Source organism: Strix uralensis, chromosome 1 (genome assembly GCF_047716275.1).
Source record: "Strix uralensis isolate ZFMK-TIS-50842 chromosome 1, bStrUra1, whole genome shotgun sequence".
Taxonomy (NCBI): domain Eukaryota; kingdom Metazoa; phylum Chordata; class Aves; order Strigiformes; family Strigidae; genus Strix; species Strix uralensis.
In genome coordinates, this window is record NC_133972.1 from 66,062,565 (window position 1) to 66,078,365 (window position 15,801).

A 15,801-nucleotide genomic window follows, 5' to 3' on the forward strand; every position below is an offset into this window, starting at 1 on the left:
GGTCACAAGACAAACATCAAATCCTGGCTCTATAACAGTATTCCTCCCACCATGTGCAATGGCAATTTCAAGTAGTTACATAGAAAGAGTGTCCACAAAACAGTGTTGCCCGAGCTTTAAATCCATCCCACTGCCGGAAACTGACTTTCAGGTACCCTGGGAGATGTGAAAATTTCCCTTCAAGGTAACTCAGTTGCTCACAAAGCTGTTTCAATCAACAGGGGACATCTTCCATAACAATCTTGGAGCATCAGTCTTTACCTTAATGTGGTATCAAATCCCCTCCTAGAGGAAATACATTCTTCCAGGGTCAAATGAACGTTACAAGCAATTTAGGTTGGAAGGAACCTCTGGAGGCCTCTAGTCCACTTTCCCCCTGAAAGCAGGGCCAAATCTCAAGTTAGATCTGGTTCCTCAGCATGAAATTCAGTCTAATTTTGAATATCTTTAACAATAGGTATTTCTACAACCTTTTTGGCTGTTCCTGTGTTCAACTAGCCACATGGTAAAGCTTTTTTTCACCCATCTAATCAGATTTCCCAACACTACTCACAACTATGGCCTTTCACCATGCACCTCTCTAGAGTCCAGCTTCATCTCTTCCATAACTTCCCACTAGATAGCTGAGGACACCAACAACATCCCCCTTTAGCTCACTCTAAGGCTAATGAAATCCACCTCTCCCAGCCTGACCCTGTAAGTGATGTTCCCAAGCCTCCTTCAGCATTAGACCATGCTCAGCTGAACACCCCTGCACAACCCTGCCCTCTCCTTTTACCATTCCCCAGCACACACACAAGCTCTCTATTTTTAAGCAAGATCTGGAATCCATCCTCCACTATCTGGAGTGCAGTGCCAGCAAGCCGCTCGTGACGCAGGCTCTGTTTATAATTGTGCCCCTGGGTTTTCCTCTTATGAACAATGCATATAACTCCCTGCAAGGCTGCTCTGGACCAAGCAATGGCTTTCAGGCTCCAGGTATCCAGTTTCAGGTAAGAAAAGATAAAAATTCAGAACCATGTCCTGCGGGCTCTGACATGATCTCTCAAAGGGTCTGTCTTACACCATGCTGGTTACACCAACCAAAGAAATCACCCTGTTGTGATCAGCTGCAGAAACAGCGAGAGAAGTAGGCAGTTTGCTTCACCTCACATCTTTTTACGGGATTACACATCTGTAACAACAAGCAGAAGATCCAGCTGTGGAATCACACACATACTAAGATCTCTTGGTCAAGGATGTGACATTAACAGTCCTCACTCCAGGTCACACCAACAGGACACCCAAAGCCCAGGAGACCTTTAATGCTTTATAACATGACTCAATATTCATGCCTGCCACTGCAGGCATGGGGACAGCAACCTCCATCCCCAGATGCTTCAACGCTTTCACAGCCTCATGCCGAAGAGCTGTGGAAGCCCTGCTCTGTGCTGACTCGTTCCAAGGACAATACAATAATAAAACAAGAAGCTACAAGACTGGGGATACAATTTCTTAAGCATTCTTACAGAGCGCAGGGCAAATGCAGATCTAATTAAACCAGAAATTAAATACCAGATTGCAAACTCAGACTGATCCTGCATTGTTTGGTCTATTTGCTATGAAGACAAAGTTATGCCTCTATTTTCCCCAACTCATTTGAGGTTTCTGGTGAGAAGAGAGTCCTTTTGCAAAGAATGAGCCTCTTCTAAAAACAAGCTAGCAAAAAAGCCTACCCTTAATTTTGTAGCCAGCTCAGTACGGGGTGGGAATACTCCCTTCCCCAAGCAGAACTTGGTAAGAAGAGACCACTGGATGTCAAAAGTCTTCCTGGCACAGGCTCCACAATTCAGAAAGAGTGAAGTAATACAACCTTAATACAGTCTGAATACAGTCATAGTTCTTCAAGCCATCTCCCCACTACATGTCAAATTCCTACTACAAAATGGAAGATGCAATCCACGCTGACAGTTACAAATAGCACAAAGGGAATTCATAATGGGACTCAGATATTCCTAGTACTGTCACAGAGGGGACAAAAAAAATCTGCTCAACCACAGTGAGGAGAAAGCTCTCACAGGAAAGCGTCATCTACTCAGCCCAGTACTGCAGGAAGAGTGTTGCAAATGTTAACGATGCCAAAAGTGAAGTTACATCCCTGAATCAGCAGGAAGATCACCTGGGTGCTTCTAGCACTGCTCAGAGCAAATCCAAGCAGCAACCCGACTGTGATGCTGTTGTTCAAAACCAAGCAACGGCAAAACTGGTAAGGGAGAACTCAGTTGGTTTTGTTCTGTGCCTGATTGGAAAACCTGCGGAAAACTAAAGCAGCAGTAGAGCAATCCATGGCCAAGACAACAAAAAAGTTACAAAATCACAAGAGTGAGCGGAGCTCCCTCCTACAGTAATACAGGGAGTGCAGACATGCACCTACCCTCAGGAAGCTCCCAGAGCTGCACCAGCACTGCCACACTCACTCCCATACACCTTTCCACCACTCGTTCCCGATATGGATTTACTATGAATAGTATTTCCCATAGAGAGAAGAACCAGGGCTTCACATTTATTTCTCTACAAGCTGAAGGATGACATCCACAGCACGAGATGACAATACCCTATTTAAATCCCTGGTAGAGGTATTAAGAGGCCAGGTTTAACTTGGTGCACCCTCTCTCAACTTCAGTCATGCAGCATTTGATCTACAGCAGAGGCAGAAAGATACTGAGTAGAGAAGATGGAAAGAAATGTTTGCTAATACAGTGAAGAAATAAATCATCTATTATAACAAAGACTCATAAGCACAGCCAGAAAGCAAAAGCAGATTAACTGAACGGTTGTGAGGAAATGCTATATGAGAGGGTGGAGGAAAACCGGCAATCCCCACTGACTATATATCTCAGCATACACTACAGAGTAGATACGCTATGCATAGTACACACTATACATGAAGACACCTGCACCACGCGTGTACAGCAGTCCTCCAGGCAGGCCTAATAGCTGGACTCTCACATCTACAAGGAAGTAGCTGCCCTTGTAATTCTGAGGAAGAGTCTTAAAAAAAAAAAAAAAAAAGAGTAGTTCAACCCTGTTTTAAATAAATTATTCTAAAACTCTGCATTTCCATGTGGTCAATATCAAAAAGTCACCCCGCCCTTCAATATGGCGTAACTCACATCACTGAATGCAGCACGTTCATTCCCCTTTCAGGCTTACCTTGACCACAGGCAAGTGCTGCAAACACTTAGCTGCGTTCAAGCCAAAGGTGACTGCATGTACATTAAGACACAGGGCATGTTCTGGACAACACATTGAGAAAAAATAATAATTGGGAGGTAATATGTCCAGGCACAGAATTAAGACTTAATACAAATGACTTCTACTTTGCACCAGCATGTCTGATAACTACAGTCTAGACTTTTAAATGAAAGAATTGGAAAAAGGAATGGGAAAAAGCACAGTTGTTATTTGTGAAATCCTGAGTCTGTTTCATTTAAATTGCAGGTGTATCTGTTTGTAACAACCTCTGGTCATTTATTCTAGTACAGCCAGAACTCAAGTAGGTTGCAATTCTGCCATTTATTTCAAATGGTGCTCACACACGAGGGATTCAGATTATTAAGACTCAATTACATGTTCTCCCCAAAGCCTGAGAATCTTTGCTCAAACATTTCATGTTAGTACCTGCAGTGTCCAACATATAACTAATACTCCAGCATTAATCCAGCAGTTCAAAGAATTTCAGAAAATAAGCAGATTCCTGAAACTCAACTATCAAATTAGAAATACAGACAGAATATTTGAACTGTACATAAACTTGCTGACAGTGAATTATTCACCATCTTGATGAGAGCTCTTGCTGTTGACAACACCACTGAAAACTACGCATTGTGTTCAGAGCTCAGAGGTTTCTGCCCATGTAAGACAATGTCTTTCTCATGAGTCCTAATGCTGTGTGTGGTGGAGAGCAATGATAAGCCAGTAAAGACCATACAGTGCTTCCAGCACTTGTTTAGACATATTTCCCCTCCAGTGGTCCATCAACACAGAGACACTCGACGCTGCAGACCTATTGCCCAGATCTTTAATTCAGTTCCGAAATTGAGAAGGAGGAATGCAAACCCATATCTAGTCACTTGTAAGAAGTCAGTATCATTTTTGGAGCCATCAGCAACTGATGGGCAATTGCCTCAGCTGGGTCCATTTCCCCATGGCCCCACTGAACTCAGCATTATAAATAAGTGACTCCGATTTCTAAGCCATAGATAGATCTAGCTACTGTAAACTGCATAACTCAAAGCCAAAGTTTCTGCAGAAAGGAAGGGGAGTCTTACGGAAATTTTCACCCCACCCCACGCTGCATTGTTCTCTCAAAACTCTTTCAATACCTCTTCGGCCCTGAACACAGAAAAATGTCATCTGTTTTCCCACCTTCAGTAAACATTCAAGTTGGGAATCCTTACAGACTAAGCACAGAAGTGAGGCTTGGAGAGAAAACAGTCAGCCTGACAATGTAACACAGGCCAGGGCTGGAACAGAGGGCAAGGATAGGGTTGGCCACGCAAAGCATGCTAGCAAGATCTCTGACAAAACTGTCACCAGGTCACTTTGCTGTCTGATGTCACCAATGAACTGCTTTACCTACAGTCACCAGTTTTGGCTGCCTCCCTACCACCAAGCAGTGCTGAACACAGCAAAGAGCTGCAGCTGCCCAGCCATCGGCCTCTATGCTAGAACAAGAGATGCAAGGGAAAAAAAAGAGAAAAAGCCACTGGTCACAGATGGTATCAATAGAGAGAAGGGGACAAGTATCAGCCCATCCGATATCCTCCCCAACTTTTCTATTGCAAACACCAAAGCAAGGAAGAGAGGGTGCCAAAAAGTGCTGCTGTCTGTTGACTGTATGCCTAACCTGCTGCAGCCCTTTGGATATCCCAAATTAGTTCAACCATCCCCATCATACTTTTAAGCAGGTATGATTTAACCCGAAGCCCTCCTCAAGAAAAGGACAGAAACGCTACTGACACACTGACAGTCTGCAGGGAACAGATCAGAATCTCACCAGAAAATATAGACACCCTCCAGTTGCACAAGGTGCCTGGGTGATTCGGGGAACACCTTTGAGACCACTTTCCCCACGGCAGTAACTACAGTAAGCTCCAAGGGCCAGTTACACAAGTCCTGCGTGACCTGCCACATTTACTTAAGATGCTATTAGCATGCCTAAATTAGATTTTCAGTTTGAAACCAATTATATTTATTTGATTTTGTGCCAACATCTCTGGCTAATTTAAAGGGCACTGCAGCTATGCAGTGTTAATTCTACACTATGGAAAGCAGGCTCAAACATCTCATTTCCAAACACAGCAATATTATTGGAGAAGGTTTATCCTTCCCTTTTAATCACTGTCAGTTGTCTTTGCTGCATATACCATAATGTAAATATCATGCTGGCTGTCATCAGGTATTAACAAGCCTCAAAAGACAGCCCTGGTACAGTAGCCAAGCCAGTGTTCTCCTTTATTCCCCCTCAACCTTAATCTCTGAACTCTGTCTCAACTACAATTGTTAACTGTAGAGGATATTTTATTTGGCCAGCATTCCACTAAACAGAAAAATCTGTCTGCATACAGTGCAGATGTTTGATAGCACAGTGGTTATTTTAGGTAAATAAGCTTTTAAGTATCTGATATGCCCTCTCTGGAAGGCTATTATCCTTTCTTTTCAGGGAATAGCTTGATCTAATAAGTCTTTTCTGCGTCTATTAGCGTGTTCAGCACACAAGATTAGCCAACTGGTTAAAAATTACATTCTTTAACCAAGAATAATGAGAACCACCCTGAGCCTTAGGATCTGGACAAATAACTATGCTCAGGCTGCTAGTCCATCAGCCTCTCAGCTGTTCAAACAAAGATTTGCATCGGTGAGTTGTTCAACAGGAAAAGAGTTCATGCTCAAGACGCTTTTTCCAGTGAAGTACAGTCCGCTGGAAGTCAACACCAAGGTATTTCTTAGCTATTAATATCAAGTTACTTATTAGACAGCATCTAGCATCCTCAATGACAATTTTTACTTTAGTGAAGGGATGGAACTTAGAGCCTCAGCTTTCACCTTGCTTGGTGCACTACCTCACAAGGTAAGAGACAGAAAGAGCTTCACAAAGAAGTGGCCTAGGAGGTGAAGTTCTTACAGGTGAGGACATATAACACCTCAAGTTTCCAAAGGACTTAATTTCCACTGGCAGATCTTAAGGAATCACAAATCAGAAACGTTTGTAGTCAATGCACTTAAGGTTTGGAGACAGCATAAATGCCAAGTTAAAGCTCTCCCATGTCTTCACTGGAAAGTGTCCTTGCAGATACAGCCTGAATGTAAAGCAAGCAGTGTAAGAAAAACACTGAGCTATAGACACATGCTATAAAAGAGAAGGCATTGTTACTTCCCACTGTCGTAGGGAATCCATTAAGCAGCTGTTTCATACAACGATGACAGGGTCACACGGAGGTTTGAGTGTTTAATAGAACGTGTGCCTGTAATTCCCCCATGCGCCATTTCAAACACAAGCATTCATTAATTTGGTATAGGGATTATACAATTTGGCACCAGCTATAGCAGGGAATTGGGCTCCACGACCCTGGGAGTCCTTTCTAGCTCTGTGTCTCGGCAAAATAAGTGACAGTAGCTTTCCAGTTTTGTTCTTAAAATTGACATAATGAAATCCATCCCTGGGGAATTTGCAGGAAAGGTGCTTACCCCATGACAAGAAGCATCATCTTTAATTTATGAGTTTTTAAGCCATCAAGATAACCTAATATTGTGTTGCCTGCCTGAAGCCGGAGATGGCCTGAAATGTCTGACTGCTGTTTCAGCTGCCCCACTTACCTCAACAGGTATCAGCCCTGAGCACAGCCACCTAATTTTCTTAAGAAAAATATTCTGTAAGTGCTCTCATCCCACAGCCATTAACTTGCTCTCTCACTTTTCACATGCCATCATTTTCCACTACTCTCTGCACTGTTTTCAAAGCTTCCTTTCCAGAAGAGCTCGAACAAACCCTGTAACCCAAGAAAATGGACTTAAAATCCCCTGAAGACCAAAAATGAGCAAGAGCCTAACAGACAAAATAAAAAATGCACAACCTGCCCAACAGTAAGTACAGAGCTTTCATCCAATGTTTAGGAAAACTTCAGTTTCACAAAACATATGTTGAATTGCCACAAGATTCAATAATCTCACGCCCTGACCACAAGCACAACAATACAATTCCACGTTCACAACTAATTTTTTTAGAACATTTTCATACTTGACAACACCCTCCCCCCAATGAACTGCAAAATTTGTCAATTAACTCTACTCTAAGACAAAGGGCAACTTAAATTCTTCCCCACAATAAGCTAGCAGAGGATAACACTGGACAAACCACATGCTCAGTCAGATCTCACCAGAAGTGAGGTGGGGTACTCAAGGTCAAAATTTCAGTCTGCAGTTTTAACTTAATTAACAATTCTGTGGATGAAAAGGAAACAGAGCATCCTCCCACACAGCTTTATTAATAGCAAGGTGCTAGCAGCAAAAAGAGTAATGTTTGTGCTTAAATTACCATTCATGACTATAAAGCAGTAAAATTTTGGCAAAACCCAAGGAGAATTTACTACAGTAAGAGATGATCACTGAAGTATTTCAACTCGCACTATTCTTCTTTTAACAGCTGCTCATACCTTTTCTCTCCAGGATGAATTTACATAGGCTCGTTTCCTGCCTGAAGGAAATAACCATTTGGGAGAATGCTATAAAGTCAGTTTAGCATGGAACAGTGAAATGAAACAAAACAAGAATTTTTTCTCTCCCCTGCCCCCAACTCAATAGCTCTCAAGACAAAATGGATGGAATAGAAAATTGAATCTTGGCAAAAAATTAAAACCTCATTCAGAAGAGCTTTTCTGTATTCTCTCAAAAGTGCATTTTAATTTGACTGAGTTACATGAGTTTGAAAGTGTTGTTTCATAAGCATGAAGTACAAGCTGTATAAAAAACTTTAACGGATGGGAGGTAGAAGGAAGATTCGGCTAATTTGGCGATTTGGTGAGAAAGTGAATCAGTGCTCTGAATTTACTCTCTACTTCATTCACAGATGGGATTTGTGAAGACTTGAAGACATCTGTCCCCTGCAGATTTCACAGTGTGCAAAACCAAAGAGGTCTAAGAAATTCTTGCAAGGTGTGTTAAGATTCTAGTTTGGTGGAGGTTGACACATATCTAGGTTTTTTTTTTTCCCAGGGTGTAATTTCTCTTAATTGCAAGAAAATCTGTGTTAAGCAAAAATTCTGCATGCAGTGATGCACATCAGGAAACAACAATCTTCCAGAACCTTGGGGACTGGTGAAAGAAAGGACTTGGGGAAAAAAAAAGTTGCTGGATGTTGTAGCTACTGAATAAGGATGAGAGAAATACTGGATTTTTCCTTTTTGCACTTGAATCACCACAAATCCCTACGTGCTCATACTATGTGACAGGTCCACATAATCTGATTAAAAACAAGGAATATGCAGGCTGTGATGATTAACATGAGAACTCCACGCACGAGCAAGGTTTCAAGGCACACAATGCACGCAGATAACCTAAGGAATAAAACTTACACTTGATAGAATCCCACACTAAGGTCCATCTCTTCATTTGTACTCGTGCATGAGAGGAACACGAGAAATACTGAAGCGGTATCATGGATCTAGCCAGGTACTTCTATCCCTGTTGTCATTTAGCTGTCTTTACACCATTTGTTACAGTTATCTTGTCTTACTCAAGTCACACAAGTTTGATTTTATTCTTAGTATGGCACCCTTCGTTAGCATATCCATTATTTTGCACGTAAGAGGTACGACATCACCTCTCACACACCAGGAGCAATGACCTTCTGGTAAAGAGCCTGGACCGCCTGTCTGCCAGGGAACTAAGCCTGCCTCCAAGACTTTCCTGCATGACTGCCATAAAGCTAGAGACGGAGTTTCATGTTTTTTGAGAAATGTCAAGGCTGAACTCCCTTAGGTGAAGTCACAGGAAACTGCAGCAACTTAGAGAGCCAAGTTCTTTGTATCTGCATCTCTGTTGTTTGATTCTAAAGGGAGCGCAGGGTAATTGGCTAAACTCATCTGGAAAGTCCCAGGATCCTGATATTTCAAAGATTTTGCAATGTCAAATTCCACTGCTCCAACAGCTATTCTTCTACACCCACAAAGCTCTCAAGTCTGTCTCTTCCTATTAAAAAAGTTTAATAACAGCAAGTTTACAAGCACTCCATTAGCATGTCCACAGCTAAATTTACTAGATTTACGATGGATACCGTGCATTTTAGGGGAAGTCTTCCAAGAAAATTTGACCAAAATGCAGTTTTGCACAACTCACTAACGCAATTAGCAATAAGAACCAGTGTTATTGCCCATCATTTTAAATAGCTCCAACTTTTAATAAAGATTACATCTCTAGACAGTGACTTGGTGGGCAAGCTGCTAACACGCAGAAATAAAAATAGATGCTGCCAAATTTAAATAGACAAATGTTCTGGGGAAGAGTTGATTCTCTCCAAGATTTCATCAGTTGAAGAAGGAAGAAGCCTCCCAGGCATGCATTTGTCAGTCAGCATATACACCCCTCAGGTGTGCTCAGGAGCACAGCACATCCAAGTTTCCCAGCACTAACCAAGATATTTGCACTAAATTGAAACTTTTTTTAATGGTATTCTTGAGAAATGAGTGTTAAACATTTATCAGTCCGGGAACCCAGCAGTCCTGGAAACAACTGCCACGTAGAAACCAACCACAGGAAAGAGTGAACTACTTCCACATGAAACACCCCGTATGTTTTATTTTAATACTCCAGAATAGCTGAAAGCAGCAGGAACCATCTCTGCCCTCCCCTCAAATCAGCAGGAAAAGCAGCCACGCCGCTTTGGTAACAACGATGTATTCTTCCCAGCCAGCCTCTTTCACCACCACTTGGCTCTGTATAACTTCACTCTGCTTCCTTGTGCATTTTATCCTCCTTCCTATCAGCAAGCAAACAACAGAAACACTAAACAAAGACACATGCACAACTAAACACCTTTTGCTTTCACTTCCCAAGAGGTGAAGATCGACACAATATAGCCCTATTCTAGTAGAGCAATGGTATCAAAGGTCTTAAAGAAATGAGATGTGTCAAGTATTCAAAGGAAAGGCAGCCTGGATGCAGGAGTAACCTGGCTATTCAGTCCCACTCAGGAATACACAAGATATATTTGTCTATGTCCAAGCAGCTGAGAAACTGCAGTACTGAGCATCACTCACTTCAGTGCTCAAGCAGACTGTGAATGACCGCTAACATTATTTTTAACAGATATACATTTGCCCACAGTTAATTTTATATAAGCTTCAACATAATATAAAACAACAAAAAGGCTTTTCTACCAACTTTAAGTGGAAAAAGTTTACAAATGAGCACACAAAGAAAGTTTTCAAATTAATTAACCAGCCTGAATACTGGGAATACACTGTAGGAATCAATTTTGCTTAGTTAGGCTGGGGGAGAGGAGTGGGAATCCGTGAGGAAATGCTAAAACAAAACATATGGCACGAAGACTGAAGTCTAAACGCTCAATTTAGTTCTCAAGCAGTTATATTTTATAGAGTGTAACATTTTTCTTGAATGGGTTTTAAATAGTTCGGCATATGAAACTGGCTGCAGCTAGCACATAAGACTCACAGGTAAAAATCCACACCATGTTTCAAAAAATAAACCTAAAAAGTTATCATTGGACAACAGCCTTGCATTCCAGCCTGTTTTTATGTCCCAAGACTTCGATCATACCTGGTAAGTACCTGCAGGCTGCTCTTTTTCAGTGGCCATGCTTTTTCAGTACATGAGACTACTACCAAGCAGAGGATGGGTGTCCACAGACATTTTGATAAAGTCTGGGGAAGCAGAAATCTTAATTTGAAGAAGTTCCTCTACACCTGCAAAAGAAAGTTTCTCCCACGCTGGCATACGTACACTCACACGTAGAGCTTGGGAAAATGTGGCTAAAAATCTAAATATTCAACTCCAAAAGACTAACAGAGACAAAGCCCAACTCAAAAGCTATATGAACTGTAGTCATTAAAAAAAACGTAATAATTCAGTAAATGGCGACTTCAATTTAAGCTTGATTTCTGAGGGGAGAAGAAACTCCCACTGCATCTGTTGATGCAGCCTGCAATGTCCTCATCGCTATGAAGGAATCTGTCAGGGGAGAAAGGGCACAGGAATAGAGCAAGGGAACACTCCCACTGCTAATTTATCTTCTGTTTCTGGCACAGACTTCACAGCAAAGAGGATGCTCCTAAATCAAACAGCCACAGCCAGCACGGCTCTCATCTTTCCAAAAAAGTAGCAAAATGAGAATGACCCAGTTCCAATCAACTTCACCACCACTACCAGCATTTCCAACAGGAATTACAAAATCCAAAGGAATTCACGTGTGCAAGTATCTGATCAGCACAAGCAGCATGAGGTCGAATTTTTTTTTTTTTTTTTTCTCCAGGCTTCAAGACGACGACTGCCACAATTTATACACAGTCCACGCTTGGAAGACCATCTTCACAACCATCAGCACAGACTACATTTTTCTTTTTTGATGAAGATTTAGATGTCTCCAGAGGTGACATTCACCTGCAAAGACTATCACTACTCTGGGTGTACATTTCATAAAAGTGCTTTATAAAATGCTTCCTCCACCCCACCTCCATTTTATTCTTTTTTGAAATGAAAGTCAAGTTCTGCTCCTGAGCAAGGTTCCTTGATTCAGTGTACTAGAAGTTATTTAAGCCTAAAGAGACTACTCAGCAGTTACCAACACTAACCAGGCATAATAAGCACAGGCATTAATCCATACCTTTATAATTGCATGAGTCATCCCCAGTGCTGAGTAATCAGTTTTTTTAGCATTAGCCAGAATCAGGAGGGCAGTTTTACAGAGGATCTCTTTGCAGGTAGAAAACTTGGTCTTTCAATTCCTGCACTGAAATGGTATGGAGCCATCCATGTCAAATGAAAGCCACACATGGCTATTTTCACGCAAAACCAACACAAATTAAGGAGTTGGACTACACATGGATTTCCTTGTGTAAAAATAGCTGAGCTGGTAATCTACTGAATGCTGGACTCTAAATTTAAAGAGCAACGTTTTTCACCAGGAAACAAGTTAAATCTTTTAAAAGCACCAGCACAAGGTTCATCTCTTTCCACACCAGGGCATCTCTTTGTTCCCTGCTGAAAGACTTTTACAGGTCTACAGAAGTAGACGGAGATCAAAAAAAAAAAAAACCCAACCAATAAACCACCCTTGAGGCTTACAGACTACATGAAGCAGGAGGCAAGGCAGTCCAGCTCAGTTAACACAGTGACATTTTGTCCCACAAATCATATACGTGCTAGGAAACTTGCGTCACATCTCCATCCAGGACGCTGGCAGACACACCAATGTTTAAAATGAGTAAAGGGGGCGGGGGATGGGAAAGTTAAAAAGAGAAACCATATGTTTGCAATATACACATTTCAGTGTACACTCCATCACAGGCCAGAATGACAGCACAACCATTCAGTGAGCAGGCGACATCCTGAAACTCAGTTTACAGAGGGACAGGGAAAGATACGGAAGAAATGAAATACTTCTTTCCCGATTTCTGCCCAAGTTCTGTCAGTTAACGCGAGACGACGACACATCTCTGTGCTCCTGATACTCTGAGGCTGTAGGATGTGTGTCTGCAGCAGCAAGTTCTCTTAAGAGAAGTGCATTTACATTCCCTTTTGTTCCCATCCCACCCTGCTCCCCAGCTACAAAGAGGCAGATTGTCCACTCCTATCGTTGGATGCTCAAGCTCAGATCCTTGCTTTGCACCCCTTTGCAGGCTCCCCAAAGAAAAAAAAAGTGTTGTCTACACACACAAATCCAGTTCACCTTCCCTGAGAAATAGGTGGCACGTTCTCCCCCTTCCTCCCCACACCTTTATCTCTTGCTCCTCAAAGAGGCTGAACATCATCCTCCCTGGGGCGCATTTTCCAAAGGAGGTTTAAAGCGCTGATCTGTAAGATTAAGCCTTCCCTGTCTTGACAGGGAGTTTGTCTCCTTCATAAAGCACTGCTGCTCCCACTGAGCAAAGGGAGAGGACAAAGCCTGATCCCACAGAGCAACAGGGATTTCCAGAAGGATTTCCCCCCCTCCACAGCTTTAGTTCCTTCCTACTTTTAAACAATGCCAAGAATTTAATCTCTTAAAACAGCATTTCACGAACTCTCCCACCCTCCTTAACAGAAAACAAGTCTCCCCGTGAAGCAGAGATGGAAGGCCTGGGAATGATAGCACTACATCATTTGTAAACTTCAAATAAAAGCACTCCACAAAGATTACTCTAAAAATTAACCTCCTTCCTAAAAGCCTTTGGCCAGGAGCCTGCCCTGCCACCTCCTGCTTTATTTCCTGCCTCGGGAGAGTGAGAGGAGAGGCACTGACCTTAAAGTCACCTGTGGCACCACCTCAGATGTGTCACATACTCGCCCTACAGCAATATATTCCTCAAACACACACTCCCAACAAAATGGTTGAGACAGCCAATAAATAAGTACAGCAGGAGGCCTTTGGTAACTGTGCAATTTAAAGTCAAGAGAGAGTGAGGAAGAAAAAAATTATCATTTAATGGAAAGAGCAAGGGCTAGGGCCTCGAGCTGTGAGGACAATGAATGAAAACTCACAGCAGCAGCAAAAACCCTGGATAAAAGGCTCGTTTGGTGACACTACAAAACCCTCCATCCTCTGCACAGACTGAAGCAACACAAGGCTTCAGAACTGCTAAGAGAGGAATCGTTCCCCCAAAATGAATGGGGGTGCCCTAGAAGGAGTGAGTCCGCATAAGCTCTGGAGCTTGTTCCTGCAGACCACCTCGTGCCCAGCACATCCAAATTCACACGGTGACGGGCAGATGGAAGAGCCTCCACAGCGTGGACCCCGTCCTGCTCTGTGCCTGCTCACCCCAGACCAGAATACACACCCCCGTGCATAAGGGGGAGGCAGAGGCTGGAGATGACCCCCCTGCCAGGAGGGTACCCCACCATGTCTACCCCAAGCCTCTGCTGGGAGTGGGGCAGACTCACACACCGCCCTGTGGGTCCTGCACACGCGTGAGGAAGGGTCGCAGCCCCCCCCGCGCCCACGGAGAGGCTGCAGAAGTGGAGCTCCAGGCCCGCACCCACTCAGCCCTTCCCTGAGCAAACACACCCCACGGAGGGGGGACCCGGACCCACAGACAACCTCCTTGGAGTGGGCGAGAGGGCAGACCCTCACACCACACATCTGCCTCGCGAGAAGGGGCAGACCCCCCCTCCCCCCCCCCTCAGTAAAGGGGTCTCCCAGACCCCCACACTCCTCGGGGCGGGGGGGGGGGGGGGGGGGGGAGCAAACTCCCCTCACACCCTCCCCACACACACATCGCTGGGGCGAGGGGGCACACACTCTCACTCCTTGACAGGGGGTGTGTGACAGGACCCACCCTCAGCTGAGGGGGGGACAGACCCACCCCCCACTTCCCTCAGCAGAGACACTCACACCCCCCTCAGAGAGAGGGCGCCCCACACCCCACACCCCCTCCGCTGTGGGCGCAGACGCCGGGCGGGGGCCCAGCGTCCCCGTCCCATCCCGCCGCCGCTCACCGATGACCTCCTGCAGCTCGTAGTCATCCTTGTTGATGGACCAGGGCAGCGCGCTGGGGTCCTCGGCCATGGCCGCACCGCACCGCGCCCGCCCGCCCTCCCTCCCCTGCCTCCGCGCCGCGAGGGGGAGCGCCACGCAGGAGCGAGAGAGCGGAGAGGCGCTGCGCTGCCCCGCGCGGCCCGGCCGCCCCGACCCCCGGCGGCAGCAGCAGCACCCCCAAGCCCGCCGCCGCCGCCGCCGCCTCCTCCTCCGCCGCCGCCGCCTGCCGCTACCACCGGCCAAACTTTGCCTGCTCCCTCCACCTGCCCATGCCCAGAGCGCCCTGACGTCACCGGAGCACGCCGCCGCGAGCACGCCCCGCCCGCCACAGCGGGGCGCCGCCCGCCGCCATCTTGAGCGTGGCGCCCCTCGGCCGCCGCCGCCACCCCACTCCACCACTCTTTACTCGGCTGCCACCACCACAGCCTCGGGGGACGGGACGGGACGGGACGGCGGGCTGCCGACAGCGGGCGGCGGAGGGGGGAGTCCTTAAGGAAGAGAAAGGGAAGGGCGGGGATGCCACACACAAAATGGCGGCTGCCCACATCGTCCCCGCCCTCTAGCACGAGGCGGGAGGGGCTGCTGGTTTAAGACCCACCACGGGTTGCTATTGGCTGCTAACGGCCTAGTCGGCAGCTCCTATTGGAGGAGAGGCTGTCAGTCGCGTCTTGTCTTGCTCCAGGGTCCCCTTGCCTGCGGGCCTCTGGTCGGGGCTGGGAGCGAAGGCCGGGGAGCGGCGCGAAGGGGCGGCTGTGCCAGGGGCTGCCGTGAGGGGGATTCAGAGCCTGGCGAGGGGGAGGCGGCCCCGGGCGCAGCGTGCCAGCAGCCCTCCTCCCAAACGTGGTAGGAGCTGGCCGGTGCGGCAGCCCTGTGGTGTCTCCCTGGTGTGCTGGACGCATTGCAACCCACCGGACGGAAGGGTGGAAAGCGATGGTGTGGCCTTGTCCAGATTTAGTCCGGGAGGGACGTTTTAATCCCGAGGCAAAGAGGGCCAACCCACTGTCTCCCATCTCCCATTTCCCCACCGGCTGCGGCCGTGCGGTGAGCAGGTGTGGAGCCCAGCCCAGGCGCTT

At 45.7% G+C, this 15,801-nt stretch overlaps 1 protein-coding gene across 1 annotated transcript in view; it reads right to left on the reverse strand.

Moving 5' to 3' along the window:
- OXSR1 (oxidative stress responsive kinase 1) overlaps positions 1-14,891 on the reverse strand; it is a 92,312-nt gene extending 77,421 nt beyond the window's left edge. The window contains exon 1 of the mRNA XM_074869422.1: positions 14,689-14,891. Coding sequence (XP_074725523.1) covers positions 14,689-14,758 — 70 coding nt within the window. The 5' untranslated portion in view covers positions 14,759-14,891. The remainder of the gene's footprint in view (positions 1-14,688) is intronic.
- Between the last annotated feature and the right edge of the window lie 910 nt (positions 14,892-15,801).